Below are 14,290 nucleotides of genomic sequence, written 5' to 3'. Positions count from 1 at the left end.
AACCCACAATGCCATATACCTGCCTGCTTTCTCGCTTGTCAAATCTAGGTCTTCCTCAGGAGATCCTCCCACGCAATCCTACAGACAGATGCATGCTCCATTCCCACAGGCACACACACAAAATGACCAGCAAACCAAGCAAACAAATGATTTACATTACTCAAGCCACATCTTCCAGGTGCAAGGCAAAGGAAGAGGAAAAGAAAAGTATGTTTCCCATTATTTCTAGATTAGTTTATGGAAGGAATGTAAATACTAGTTTAAACAGTACTGATGGTACACAGAGGAGAAAACAGGCAGAATGACTTTTGCTGATGATTCCACTTTCTTCTGTGCCTCAGTTTCTGCACTCACAAAGGGAATAACAACAAGAGAGGTCTAGGCTTGATCTGTTAGGGATCTAGGATGATACTACAGAAAAGGGTAGTACTAGTTTCAATGACAGAATATTTGGCCCATTTTGGTCCAGTAATTTTGCAACCCCTTATTCACAGGCACAAGTACACAGTAGTGTGACTCATGCATTACATAAAAAGCCTGTCCTACAATCATCTTTATGGGCACATGCTAAAAGCTGATGTAGAAAATGTAAAATGGAGACTTTCTCTGAGACTTGGCTTTCACACCCTTTTGAGTATGCCCTATGATAATTTTTATCATGTCATTTATTTTTTTCTGCAAGTCCTCCCCACCCCCAGCTACTATAAAAGATAGGCAAAGCTCACTGAGTGGGTAGCTATTCAGTATTTCCCTTTATCCTAATTTCAGGCATGGCAAAGTGCCTTATTTGCCACACATCATTCAAAGCCAGGACTGAATACAGAATTACTAATTACCTCACAGCCTTTTCTAGGGTACTGTTTTGCCACAGTATCTCAGTGCTCCATGAGCCTTAACAGATGTTCTCACCAGGGAGGTAGGTGGGGTTGTTATCTCTACTTCACAGACACTGAAATCAGACACAAAGAGTGTAAGGTGAAAAAGTCCGCAGCATCTGCTGATTTGGGGTCCCTAATTTGAGACGCCTTGGATTAGCATTTCCCCAGATTTGTGTGCACACTGGGAGCAGAACTCCACACAATACCAGCTCTGCATTTCTGCCAGTCAGAGCCCAGGTGTCTCAGATGGAGAAACCAGAAAATGAGAACACACCAATTAGTGGCCACCCCTGGAAATCTCATTTATAGGCATTTTCAGTATCACACAGAAACCTGTGGCAGGAGGCAGGAAAAAATCAGGAGCAGAATTCAATTGCCATAACATGAGACCATTCTTCTGCTTTCAAACAGCCCTCCGCTCAGTTCAATACACAACCTTCATCGCTGGCAATAAATGGAACAGGAGACTATAGAAAACACCTTTGTTCATGGCAAAACTCATTCAGTCCCTAAGTATATCTCATTCTGTGCATTGAATGAGGCTAGGATCCTAGCAAAAAATTAACCCACCCACTCCCTTCCCCTCTTTCCCCCCCTCCCCAAAAAATAAGATCAACACACTATTTGACCATATAATTAAGGACCAAACCATATGCCTGTATACGAGAGAGGGCAAATTAGAGAAGGAAGGAATGACAACTCTTTAATTAATTATTTACATTCAAAGTGTCTGGCTTTGAAAACTCAAAATTTGCTTTAAGAAGTAATTTCCTATTTTAAAAATGCAAATGAAAAAGAAAGGAAATAGGAAATTCCATCTTTTGAAACTATAATGGCATTATGTTTCCTTGTGTTTTAAAGCTACAGTTGTTGCTTATTAAATGGTTGCAAAACTCTTACACTTTTTCTTCTACTATCAACTTCAGACACAGCCAGACAAAGAAAAAAAATTTAAAAAAAAATCACAATATGCTTTTGAAGAAGATACCTACCAAGGAACTCCTTGTCCAAACAGGAAAAATTCAGCAAAATTCCATGTAGTTAAAAAGACCATCTTTGATTGTTACAATTTATCCCCTAAATGCTGGATAATCCTGACTACAGGGAAGATGTTTTGTTCCTGCTTTTCTGTTTTGCAAAGGCTTTGGAAGAACCTAAGAAAAGGATATCTCGCTGAGGGTTGTATGGACTCAGCACATGATAATAGAAGATACTACAGATCAGCTTTATTTCTTCCATAATCTCATGCAGCAGTACTTCTTCTGCTGTAGAAGAATTTATCCAAAGAAAGTGAAATCCCTTCAATATTACATCTCAGCATGTTTTATTTAGTACTCCCAGCAACCGCTGGGACACATCATAATGGGAATAGAGGGGAATAAGTACTAAAGGTGAGTGCTAGTAGGGGTACAGCACTCCAGTTGGGAATTCCTGAGTGACTGCCATATAAATGCTTTGAGATAATTCATGTCAGACAGGTAGAAGAAGTCACCAACTGATAAATCCCTACTAATCCTCTCCTGAGGGTGATGAAAAGGAAATATCAGTGTGGAGTTCCAGCAGATGACCAAGTTCAGAAGACAGATAGTGGAGTTACATCTAGGATGAGATGACTTGCAGAAATCATAGCTTTAAGGCCACCAGAAAATATGTGCAGAACTAGACACCTCATTATCACAATACACCAAATGAATGTCTTCTGAGCCTATATGCTCATGCTAAAAGCAGAAGACAGAGTGGCATCTAAACTGTCAGGATTTAGGCATCTAGCTCCAGTTATCAGTGAAGCATCATCTGTTTTGGACTCCAATCCCTGAATCTCTGCTCAAAAAGGACATAACTATAGTCCTCTCTGACAGCATGCAATTTATAGGCTTTTAGGTAATTATCTGAGTGCTCAAATTACGGTACCTACATTATCCCCCAGTTCTCTACCTGAAGGGATCTCAAGTCTTACTTTTCCTACTACAGAAGACTGTTTAGAGTAAGGTACTTCTAGCTTTTCATGCTTAATATATTAGGCTTTTTTTTTTTTTCTTTTTCATGGCAGAATTAAATTAGCTTGAGACCAGAGACAGCACAGAAGTACATCTAGCTTTACAGTCCAGTGGCTAAGCACTCTTCTGCAAAGGGGCAGATTGGGTCCAGTTCCTGCTTCAGTGAATATTTGATACTAATCACAGAAAATCCTCCTTGGAGACCCTATGAGACCATTTACTCCGGGTTCAGCAATACCTCAAGAGCCCTACAGTGACTGGAGCTGCTGCCATGGCTTTCTCAGACAATCTACCCCACTGCATCAGCTTCTTTTTGGTGAGAAAACTCTTCTTAAACCATAGTCTGAATCACTCTCATAGCCCATTAAAGTCCTTCACTCCCTGTTTTATCCATTCTGGATTCAAAGAAGAGATTATTCTCATTTTATTGCACTTGTTTCCTATGCATTTGAAGACCTTTATCCTAAGTCCTCTCTGCCTTACGCCTTTTAAGTTAAAAACAAGCTAATTATTTCAGTCTTTCCTTGCAGATTACATTTCCCTTGACCTCCAGCAATTCTCACTGTCCCAGTTTGCACCCTCCCTCACTGGACCAGACTTTCTTAGAGATCGATGAAGAATAAAGCATGGCATTTCAGCTGAGACTTACATGTCCTGATCAGAGCAGAAGGCTTATTATGTGCATCTTACAGCCTCTACTTCTATTTGCACAACCTGGTAAGATGAACTTGTGGTCATCTAGAGATGCTGTCTCCCCTCCTGAAGGATAGCTGGTTGTTGTGTTGGCCACCATGGATAGCTGGGTGCAATTTATTAATCCTGCCCATGCAGAGCACCTTGGATTCATTCTGATGCTTTTCAGACTAAGTCCTTGGTTTGACAAGATTGCCTTGAATTCCAGTAAATTTCACCAACATATACCTGGTTCACATTGTCTGTATTTTAAATAAAACACTTCTTTTAGCCAGTCATCCAGGTTGAAATTAAAATATAAAGTACAATGTACTTAATGAGAACAATTAAGCACTAACAGACCACAGCTCAAGCTGTGGCAATCTGCTCAATACAGTCTTCTATTTCGACAGGAAGTCAGCCAAAGTTACTCATTGAGTAGGATTATCTACATCAGTTATGCATCTCTGTTTCAATGTTTTCATTTGGACCATGCTCCTTTGCTTCACTTACGATAAAAGCTTGTGAGATAATGTCAAAATCCTTAAAAATGACAAGGTATGACAACCACTTCCCCTGTATCCACAAGGCTTGTTACAGAAGAAAGCTAAATTAGTTTGACATGATCTATTCTTGACAGATCTGTGCTGGTTCCTAATCATCTTCTTTATTAGATTATTTCCACCATTTTTTTTCCCAGGAATGAAGTTAGACTGAGTAGTCTGTAATTTCTTATCTCCTCCTTGTTCTTTTTCAGGTTTCAGACACTTCACCCAGTCCTCACATGTTTTCAAAGCACTCAGAGCTTCACAGATTGCTTCCACCAGCTTCATAAACAACTCAGGATGGTTTGAATCAACCATATTACATCACTACATTCTGATCTGTTCTTACCCGTTCCTACATCTTGACCTTCTTCCTTTGGCTGCACATCATTTTAGCCATCTACTAGCAGTTGACCATGCCACTGAAGACATGCAAAATAAGCATTAAATACTTCAAGAAACATGATGTAAAGTCCTAACTGAAGCTCTTCCCTCCCTCCATGAATATCGTAAACACCAAGGTAGAGAGTTATGATGACATTCTTACACTTCCTTCCTCTGGTCCAAACAATATTTGATTCTTCCATGCAACAAATGATCATTGTGTCCAAGAAACACAGGGATAAGTGGGTCCCTGCATAATGTCTAATATAGACTAATAGCACATTCTCCTTGGAGATGGGTTTTCAGATCTACTCTGGGAGTAACGGTATATTTACCACATTTCTAGGTGATTACTTCAACCAAAGTGTCTCTGGATTACAGGAAGGTAGTAAACTCTCTTCTTCTTGGATGCACTCTGCAGAGGCTTGATCTGACAAACTTACCCATTTTGGCTGTGCAGGGAAAGCAACTGGAAGAATACTTGGTTTGTTGATCCCAACAGCTTAGCTGTTAAATAGGTATTGAGCTGATTTATAATGTTTATAAAACTAAGATTACTTAGGGATTCTAGTAAGAAATCTTTCAATGTTTAGGAAGCCCTACAGGTATATGTATAATTACCTCAAGACTTGAGTTACCTCCATAGTTGGAAAGGAAGGAAGATCTAAAGTTCTACAGTGTCAGACAGACACCTCTAAGAAGGTAGTTGAACAGCATAAATCGCTGATTTCTGACTTCAGAACAATGGTAAATACTGTGATACATCTTGGACTTCTCTTTCCAGCCACACCTTAATTACAAAGGAATGAAATTCTACAAGATAAGGCACTGTCTTATGGTATCTTTTCCTGCCTTGTAGAATCCCATAATTCAAAGGAAGAAAACAAGGATCATAAAACAGAAATAACTGAACTTTAAAGGAAGATTTGCTAATCCTATAAGCCCTTTGGGCTCATTTTTTACTAATTTGTCAATTCTTTTATCTTCCAAGAGTCATATAAACTGGCATCATTATGGAAGGTTTTTTTTGCTGTATGTCTAGTTTTAGCCTATAAGAGGGTATTGATTCACATTAACTTTTGTAAATATGCTCTGTAAATGATCTAAATTCTATTTACTTCATGGAAGTTTTTGGTTAGCTTCAGTTCTGTTACTTTGAGGGGGTATCTTTCTTCCTTGCTCCATTCATCCTCCCCTCCAGATTGAATCTCTTCTAGTCAGTATTTCTGACTGGGCTTTGGAAACATAGGAAAGGCCCTTTAGAAGATCCTGCACTTCAGGAGGGATTGGTTGCATCCCTTTCATGCTTTTTACTACATTTTTAAAGGTCCTGACTTCGTTAAACATCAATTTTCTGTTGTGGATGTTTGTCCTCAAAACTCTTCACAGGGCTTCCCCTGGGTCTTCCACTGGAAATGCAAAGAGCAGGAAGGGTTAAAAATACTGTACTTCATCCTTGATCAGGCAGAGTCTCCATTCTGACAGGTTCTGACTCAGCCTGTGCTGTCCAGCCCTTTGCAAGATGCCAATCTGACTACTCCAATGAAACAAGTTAAGAAGGAAATAGTAACACCAAAATGTTTCTGGTTTTGAGGAACATAAAAAGCAACTTCAGTGTAGCCCTCTAGTCTGCAGTGAAATGTCCCTGCTGAGCACAAACCCTTGGGTCAGCTTGTAAAAGCCCCTTTACATCAGTTCCCCATTGTTCCATTTCCCCAGAGTTCCGGTGCAACCTTCCAGCCACACCATGCCCTGCTCAAGCAGAGCAGATGATGCTATCCAGGCATTTTCTCAGCAGTGGATCTCACACTTACATGAAAATAAATGCCTGCAAGTTTTACTTCAGCAAATCAGCAAGTCACATTTGTTTCCTTAGTTCTACATTTCAAAACACAGATAACTTTAATGAAATTCTTGTTAAATCCACCACTGAATAACTTATTCCTAAATCTGTGGGTAAACAAAAGAGAAAAGCATGGTGCCACACTGCCCCAATATCCTCATCCTTGAGACTTAACATTGCAGATTTATAAGGTTATTGGATACTATTGATAAAATAAATAGATTAGATTCTATTCGATATTGTGATGAACTGGATGCCAATTGATAGGTCTTAATTATAAGAGTAATCGAAACTAAATTATTCTAAACATCATCAATTATTAGAAGCTATCCCAAATGATGAAAACTAGGAGTTCCTGGGACCACAGTTTCAGTCCTAGGAAACTACGAGAACAGTGGAATAAGACTAGCTTCAGAGCTGGGTCCAGATCCAAACACACTCCTCTGACTGATTAAATTTTAGGGGCATTCAAACCAAGCAAGTAAGATTCTTTCAGAGTCTGTTAGCTATACTAATTACCAGCCTTCAGAGATACATGTCTCCTACATTGAAAATGTTTAAATATTATGAGATGTCCCAGTTTTCTATAAATATATACCATGATTATAGCTGGAATTAATTCAAGAAACTTCAGAAGTAAGATGAGTAATGAATGAGACTGACATTTATTGGTTATAATTTGAAAGAAGATAAGTACATCCTGGCTTCCTTTTCAAGGAATCAAAGCCAACCAGCCCTGGTGAGAAGAAGGCAATCTCTGGACACTCTTTTGACTAACAAGACAGCTAGAACACATCTTGACACCTAAGAGTGGCATCAGCAGCTGAGGGACAGGCCCAGAGGAAGCATGAACCATCAGGAAAGCAGGAACTGATACTAGCATGTACTGTATGAACTGCTTCTATGGCAGCCATACTCCTCCCCAGCTGTTTGCTGGTGTTGGGCAATTTTTCACCTATGTGACAGCAATGAAATAGGTGAGAATGAACCACTCTGCTGTTTCTGCCTATAGGCATTCATTTTCTTCAGCTGCAACACCTACCCAAGGCGGAGGAGACCTGGGGATGCTACAAATGCCAACCGGAAGCACAAAGAAAGAACCTTTGTATTTTCTTCTAGCAGTTTCCCTGCTCATTCCAGAGCCAGGAGGGTGAAAGGAAAAGGCCCCTGATGGTAGCAGAGAATGCTGCTGCCAGCAGGACTTCCCAAGAAGCATAGACTTATGGAGGGCTGGTAGGTACCCAGCTGGAGGAGAAAAGCAGCAGCAGGAGGACTGCATGGTCAAGGGAGCAGGAAGGAGGCAAAGAGAAGAACAGAAGAGACAAAACAAATAATAGGAGGAATCACCAGGATCGATGTAACTCCAAAAGTTACAAATTCCCATTTTTATATGGAAAACAAATCAGTATTTTCATTAGTATTTCCACCCCACATAAATTCTGTAGGTTGTACAGGCTGGTGCACAGTGATAGTAGTAGAAGAGTAGCATACTGGTGAAAGGTAGGGGGAAGGTTAAGTAGTAACCCTCTCTCAAACTCTGGTTCATCGTGGTTAAAAATGAGTCTGGGGAGAAATTCAGTGCTTTGTTTATTAGCCACACAAGTGGCTAATAAACATCCCAGCATGAGCTGAGGACAGATACAGCAATGCTTTGCCTGTTTACATCACCTTTCACCTGAAGGCATCTGAATCCCTTTTTTTTTTTTTCCCCACATACTAATTGTTTAGATTCCATTTTAAAGCAGCATCTTGCAGAGAGGGCCGTGATAGCCAGAAAAACTATGCCTTCATCAAGTCAGAAAGCAGGTTAATAGTGCTGTTAGAATCAGCTAATTCAGAAATCAGCTCTCCCCGAACACATTCCTGTATACTAACTACCGGCCTGTGGTGCTTGCAACCATGAAAAGCCATGGAGTTTTACACACACACACTCAGCAGGTAATAGAGAGAGCCCTAAGGATATATAAACACCTTCTCCACATGAGGCTATCAGAAGTCTGAGGTTACATGTTGCCTCCCAGCATGCTCAGGAAGATCTTGGAATTAGAGATGAAATGACTGCGAATGGACTTCAAACTTTGAACTTCAGTACCTGCTTCCAGGATACCTGCTCTGCTATTTTGGTATTTCCACTTGCAAGGCCCATTCATCTTTCACTCAGCCTTTCTAGATGGCTAGCCTCATCTCAGCAGCCTAGTATTACCCTGGATGGAGCTACTGGGCTGTGGTTGTTGCCTTACAGTTGGAAATTGGTTCTTCATAGCTCAGATGCAGCCAGATGTGGACTGCTACCTAATGCCTTCCTGAGATTTGCCAGCCTCAAGGCAAATGAGTAATGAAATGCTGTGACTTCCAAAGGGCATCAGCACAGAGGGCTGCCATCAAAAGGTTTCCCATCCTCAGGTGGCTTTAGCCTGGACCTGTCGTCAGAGCTTTCATTCATTCTCAAACCCAAATAAAGCCCTCCCTTTGAGGAAGCCTGAAACAACGGAACAGCAACGGACAAGAGGGGAGTTATATAAAGGAAAGGATACAAGGGCCAGCAACACATGGACTGAGCAAATGGCAGTCAGTGATGTATCACCAGCAGTAATGCACCACTGGGAGCATGAGAGAACTCAAGTTATACAAACTTGGTGTAAAAGCAAGCTTTTGCTTCATACTATCTCACCCAAAAGCTAAGGTAGTCCTTGGGTTATGCCTGCTGGTAACACCTCAGCATGTATGTACTTGCTTTGTACAGACCAGGGTGAGCCCACATATGCCCCACATTCTCTGCACATAGAGCCAACAAGTTGCTCAGGGGGGCACATGTCCCTGTGTGTGAGGCCAGTGAACCCAAGCAGGTATACACATCCTTGATTTACATCACACAAGTCTATCAGCCTGTTTTTATCCTGCTGTGGGCAAAGGGCCAAGTTTACCTTCCCACTAGCATAAGAAGGCTTTGCAGTACGGCAGATGTCACAGTGGGGTGTTCTCCCTCCACAGTGTCTCTGGGAAATGGGGAGGGAGAAATGCAATGTCTGTGTAGGGCAGCTCCTAGATCACAGAGTCCATGACAGCTGGCCTGAAGTGAGAGCAGACTTCAGGAGGAATCTCTGTGCACTTTCATCTTCATGTCAGTGAGAGCCATACAACAGCAGGAGAGCTTCCTGTCAGATCAAGCCTTTAGCAGGAGAAGACTCAAGTGTACCAGGCCATAGCCTGTAGGTACCAGTGGTACTGCCTGCTGCATGACGCCGGGGATTCCAACTCAGGAGCAAGTGGCAAAAAGAAGTTTCAATCAACAGACTGGCATCTCTCTTTTTGAGCATTACGGCTGTCCTTCTGTCCCTGTCAACTCTGCCTACATTTGCTGAAGAAGGGGCTTGTCTGCACCATTAAGAACCTTTACTTTACGCGATCGAGAAGAAATCAATGCCTTTAATTGTCAGCAATGGCAGCGGAGGAGAACAGGGAGATGGGAGGGGTGTTTCTCTGGAGACATGCTTCTCAGGAGAAATCCCAGTAGTATTGTCACAGGAAAAGAAATAGTAAGGACCTGAAGTAATTAAACTTCCAGGCAGCAATTGTTTACTGGAAGCAGCACAGAAACGGCTCTGAGCCTCATAGAAAATCAGGGCAGTGGCTTGGCTCTCCTAGGGTGCAGATGCCCCTGCCCTGAAGTCAATGGCTGGAGGTGACATTTACACCATGCTGGTGAGTGGAGAGAGGAGAAATGTGGATAGCCCCTTTCCTTTACTTTTCCTTTTGCTTTCCCTTCCTCTTCCCCTCCATCTCGGTGTTTATAGGCACAGCCATGCCTCGCAAGTTTGGAAGCATCCACATCGTGCGGCATAATCAAGTTATTCTAAATGAGATCTGAGACATTTTAATATCCTGAGGCCATACACCCTTAACTCCGCGTGCATCTTCCTCTCTCTCTTTTTCTCCATTTCCTCCTTCCCGCACACCTCTGCAGTTCCTGGAATGACAAGACACCTCACCGGCTGGCTGCAATTGCTAAAACACTCCCTAATGCTTTCTCCGATTGCATTAAGCGGCTTCTTCAGAGATACAGCCCTGTTTATTCATGCTGCTCGTGTGGAAGGGGAAAGAAATGCAGACTGCCTCTCCCCCTCCCTCCTTTGATTCGATGGGTGTGGCAGGTTTAAACCTTTGCAGCCGAGGCTCGCCAGCACTGGGCGCGGAGCAGAGGACGGAGCGGGAGGGAAGCCGTCGGATATGGCTGGTGATGAATGAGACTCATCTCACCCACAAGTGGGAAACCTGCTTGCGGGTTATTGTTTAATCACTCATGCAATCCAATACTGAGCACATACCCCCATCACGCCCATCTGTTCCAGTATGCGGTGCATACAACACTCGCATTTCTAGACACCTATCTGACTACCCAGCCCTGCAAATTACTGACCGCATCTCTTGCCAGAAGGAAAGGTTACATTCAATTTTTCAGAAACTGCCTGACACAGCCCTTACGTTATGCCTCTTTTTAGCTGAATATTTTGCGGGCACGGATTCAGAGGTGCAATTGGCTGTGGGCAGAAATGACAACACCAAGCTATCTACATCTCTCATGGGCGTGCAGTCAGATACCTTGCTCCTCACGCTGGCATTGCACCCACAAGAAAGAATCATCTGCAAACTGCAAGTGTGTGAACGTATTTGTCTTCGACGGGTGGGAGAACAGACGCATACAGACGCACCTAGACACAAATGTGAAGAGATTCCTTCCACGCCCAAGCCTGTAACTTCAATGGTTTGCTCTTTTGCTGCCAGAAAGGCGGGACATCGGGGGTTTCCCCTAAAAAAATAATATGAGGTGAGCTGTCCTTATTTTTTGCGATGGAAGCTCCGATCTGTCCTGATAACTCATTCCCTTTTTGTCCTTCCATGAAAGATCTGGGTGGGGACATAGGAAGAGCCCAAGCTGAAAACTGCAATCTTTTTCTTCTCCAAATTAAATATGCCTCTAATGTATCACCAGCATCGCTGACCGCATTGCTATATTGCCAGTTTGGCAATTTCAGTGTATACTGAGGTATAGGAATGGGAGCTGGGCTCCAAGCCCAGAAACATCCATGGAATATGCACAGGCAGGCACATTCAGGATGTATGGTCGCATAACGATGAGAAAGCATGTGCAAACGAGAGCATGTGTGCTGGTGCATATATGTGTAGTAGGGTTGCGAGCGATCAGAGAGCGCGGATGTGTGCTGCACATGCACACGCAAAGGGGTGTGTACCATGCGGTGGATTAATGTACAGGGCAGGGGGAGAGGACCGCGTGTGATCCAGATACCTGCATGCCACGCATTTCTTAATATGTTAGAATACGAAGTGATAGGAGCGGATGCACGCAGATGTAAAGAACAGCACGTTGCAGTTTGAATCAGGAGTGCAAATGCTCAGCCTGTGAAAGTGGAGGCAAAATTATTCCCCAATAGCTTTTTTTCTGACTCCAGAAGACCTCAATGCTACTTACTTTATCTTAAAATTTGCCATGAACCTCTGCACTCTGCCTCTCTGTCTGCCTGCCTTTTCCTCCTCCGCTCTTTTCATCCCATAACTGCCAGCTGAACATGCTGTGCTGGCTGGCTGCAGTGTGATCCCCTCTCCCCCCAGCCATCACCCCCTCCCTCCAGATTTTAGCAAACGTATCATTAATTGCAAAGCATTTGAAACCTGCATGGGGAAAAACACAAGATGACGCAGGGTCCCTTTCCACCCTGCTTGCCTGCCCCTCCCCATTATTCTACAAAATCACTCCTTCATCTGATAACACACGTTTCTCCATTCAGAAACACACCTTTCCCTGCATTTTTTTTAAGCACTGCGCTGTTCTATAGTATGGGAGCTTCTTGCATCAATGTGCTAAGCTATGGCTCGAGAGTGCTGCAGTGCTATACTGTAAAGGATATATCAATGTATGCACATATAAAGTAACCACTGTGGTTCCACACCCAAGACTGAGTTGAGCTTTGCTCTCAGAACAAGGATCCAAGCTCTTTGTCATTACCTCTGAACCTATAATTAGGGGAAGTTCCCCAAATGCCTTATAAAGATATCTGGGGGCATCTCCTGCCTCCAAGTTTTACCTGAATAAATCCAACATCCTCCCAAGAAAGTCCAAGCAGCTCCATGAAAATGGGCTCTTTTAACAAGGAGCAGGTTTGGGCTTTCATACAAAATAAAAACAGGGAAGGTGGGAATGAATTATATAGCTTTTTTTTTTTTTTTCATTCAAATATATCATTTTAGATACAAAAATTTCATCGCTGACAATCAAGCCGCCGCCCGAATTTCCTTATCAACCCGATTTCCTGACAGGAAAAGCCAGGAGGAACCAGTGAAGAGAATGAACTGGTTTCCAACAGGTTCACACCGTGAGCCTCTCTTATCCCACCCGAGTTCGGAGCTGGCAGAGGCGTGGTCCTCTGTCTCCTCACCAGCTGGTGCACAGTTGTCTAACTGGTTGTACTACGAAGGGTACCGCAAAGAGGCTGCATCTCCCCTCTCCTGGCCAATGCTTTTGTTATTAATTAATTACACTTTTCATTATACCATAGGTAGGAAGAAGGGGAGAGAAAAAAGCAAAAAAAAAAAAAGCAAAAAAAAAAAAAAGCTTCAAGTTAATTCCTGCTCGGATTGTTGTAAGACAAAAAAAAAAAAAAAAAAAAAAAAAAAAAGGAATGCACCTGTTCTCCGAGCCACCTCACAGCACATGCCCGTAAAGCATCTCCCATTCATCAGAGCCAGGAGCAATAGAAAGCACTCTGACCAGGGATCAAGGCTCACCGGGCATCCTTTCTTTTCTTGGCATATGATGAAGAATCGCTTCCTTTATCTCCAAGGTAGAGCCAGATCTCATCACGCTTCCTGCCAGCCTCCCCCCCCCCACCCCCCACCCTACATCCACACCCTCAGAACCACCGAGAGAAAATCCTAGGCAATGCATCTGATCACAATTAAAGCAAAAAATAATACTAATAGTAATGGGGAGATGCTGGTAGCTCCCCAAATGTGGACACAGGCCACCCCCCTCCCCACATCAGCAGCCCAGGAAAACCAAAGCAGTCACGCTGAAGGGTGTGAAAAGAGCCTTCAGTCGCAAGATGCTAAAGAATTGCAAAAGAGACATCTGCTGAAAGCAGCTGAAATGTCCTCCCCCTTGCCCCAGCCCCTACCCAAGCCCCTCACACATGCGGGCAGACACACACCCCACGGGCAACCAAGAGCCTGGGAGATTTTTTAGCAGAAAGAAATATAAAAATCTGCAGTTCTACCTGTTTTGTTCTTCTCATACAGCACAGCATGATCGTATTGTCCCCTTCCTTCCTTCTTCTTCCTTCCTTCTCCTCTCTGCTTTTCCTCTTCTCTCTCTTATCTCTCCCCCCCACCCTCTCCGCTCCCTCCCTCCCTCCCTCCCTCCCTCTCTCTCCTCTCTCGCACACGCACACACGCACACACGCACACACACCAGGGCAGCGAGCAGTGACTGGAAGGTCCACAGCCACCGCTCGTCGCACATGCACCCGCCGCCTCTCCCTACACCCTGCCCAGAATTGTTCCCCGGCGCTCCCCGACTCGTCCCCTCCCCGGCCCACCCCACGCCCAGCCCCGCAGCCCCCCCAGGTCCCTCGGCCAGCCTCATGAATAATTAACATCTCCAATCTGGACCCAATTACCCAACGCCTTTCAGAGGCTACTGGGAAGAGGGGACGCGGCGGGAGCCCCCAGCCCCGCTCCCACCCGAGCCCCCGGCCACCGTCGGGAGTGGGATTTATACATGGAGGAGCACGGGGTGGGCACGGAGGGGAGACGAGGGAGCGGGGTTCTTGCCGCCGCACGCCGTGTGCTTCATGCACAGGTGACGTACCGTAGGTGGGAGCTGTCAGCTAAACGGGAGTTGGAAAATATGTTAAAATGGCTGTTAGAAGCCCCCCCTCCCCCTCCCAGCACACCCGC

At 43.9% G+C, this 14,290-nt stretch overlaps 1 protein-coding gene across 1 annotated transcript in view; it reads right to left on the bottom strand.

Annotated features, from left to right (window-relative positions):
• The window catches only part of GAP43 (growth associated protein 43), a gene marked incomplete at both ends in the record, with an annotated part of 52,995 nt that extends 39,357 nt beyond the window's left edge, over positions 1–13,638 (bottom strand). Inside the window, one exon of the mRNA XM_079540978.1 lies at positions 13,609–13,638. Within this exon, the coding sequence (XP_079397104.1) occupies positions 13,609–13,638 (30 nt within the window). The remainder of the gene's footprint in view (positions 1–13,608) is intronic.
• Between the last annotated feature and the right edge of the window lie 652 nt (positions 13,639–14,290).

Source organism: Tetrao urogallus (genome assembly GCF_951394365.1).
Source record: "Tetrao urogallus genome assembly, chromosome: 1".
In the NCBI taxonomy this organism is placed as follows: Eukaryota; Metazoa; Chordata; class Aves; order Galliformes; family Phasianidae; genus Tetrao; species Tetrao urogallus.
The sequence above is the reverse complement of the archived record's forward strand: the minus strand, read 5'-3'. Positions and strand labels throughout refer to the sequence as shown.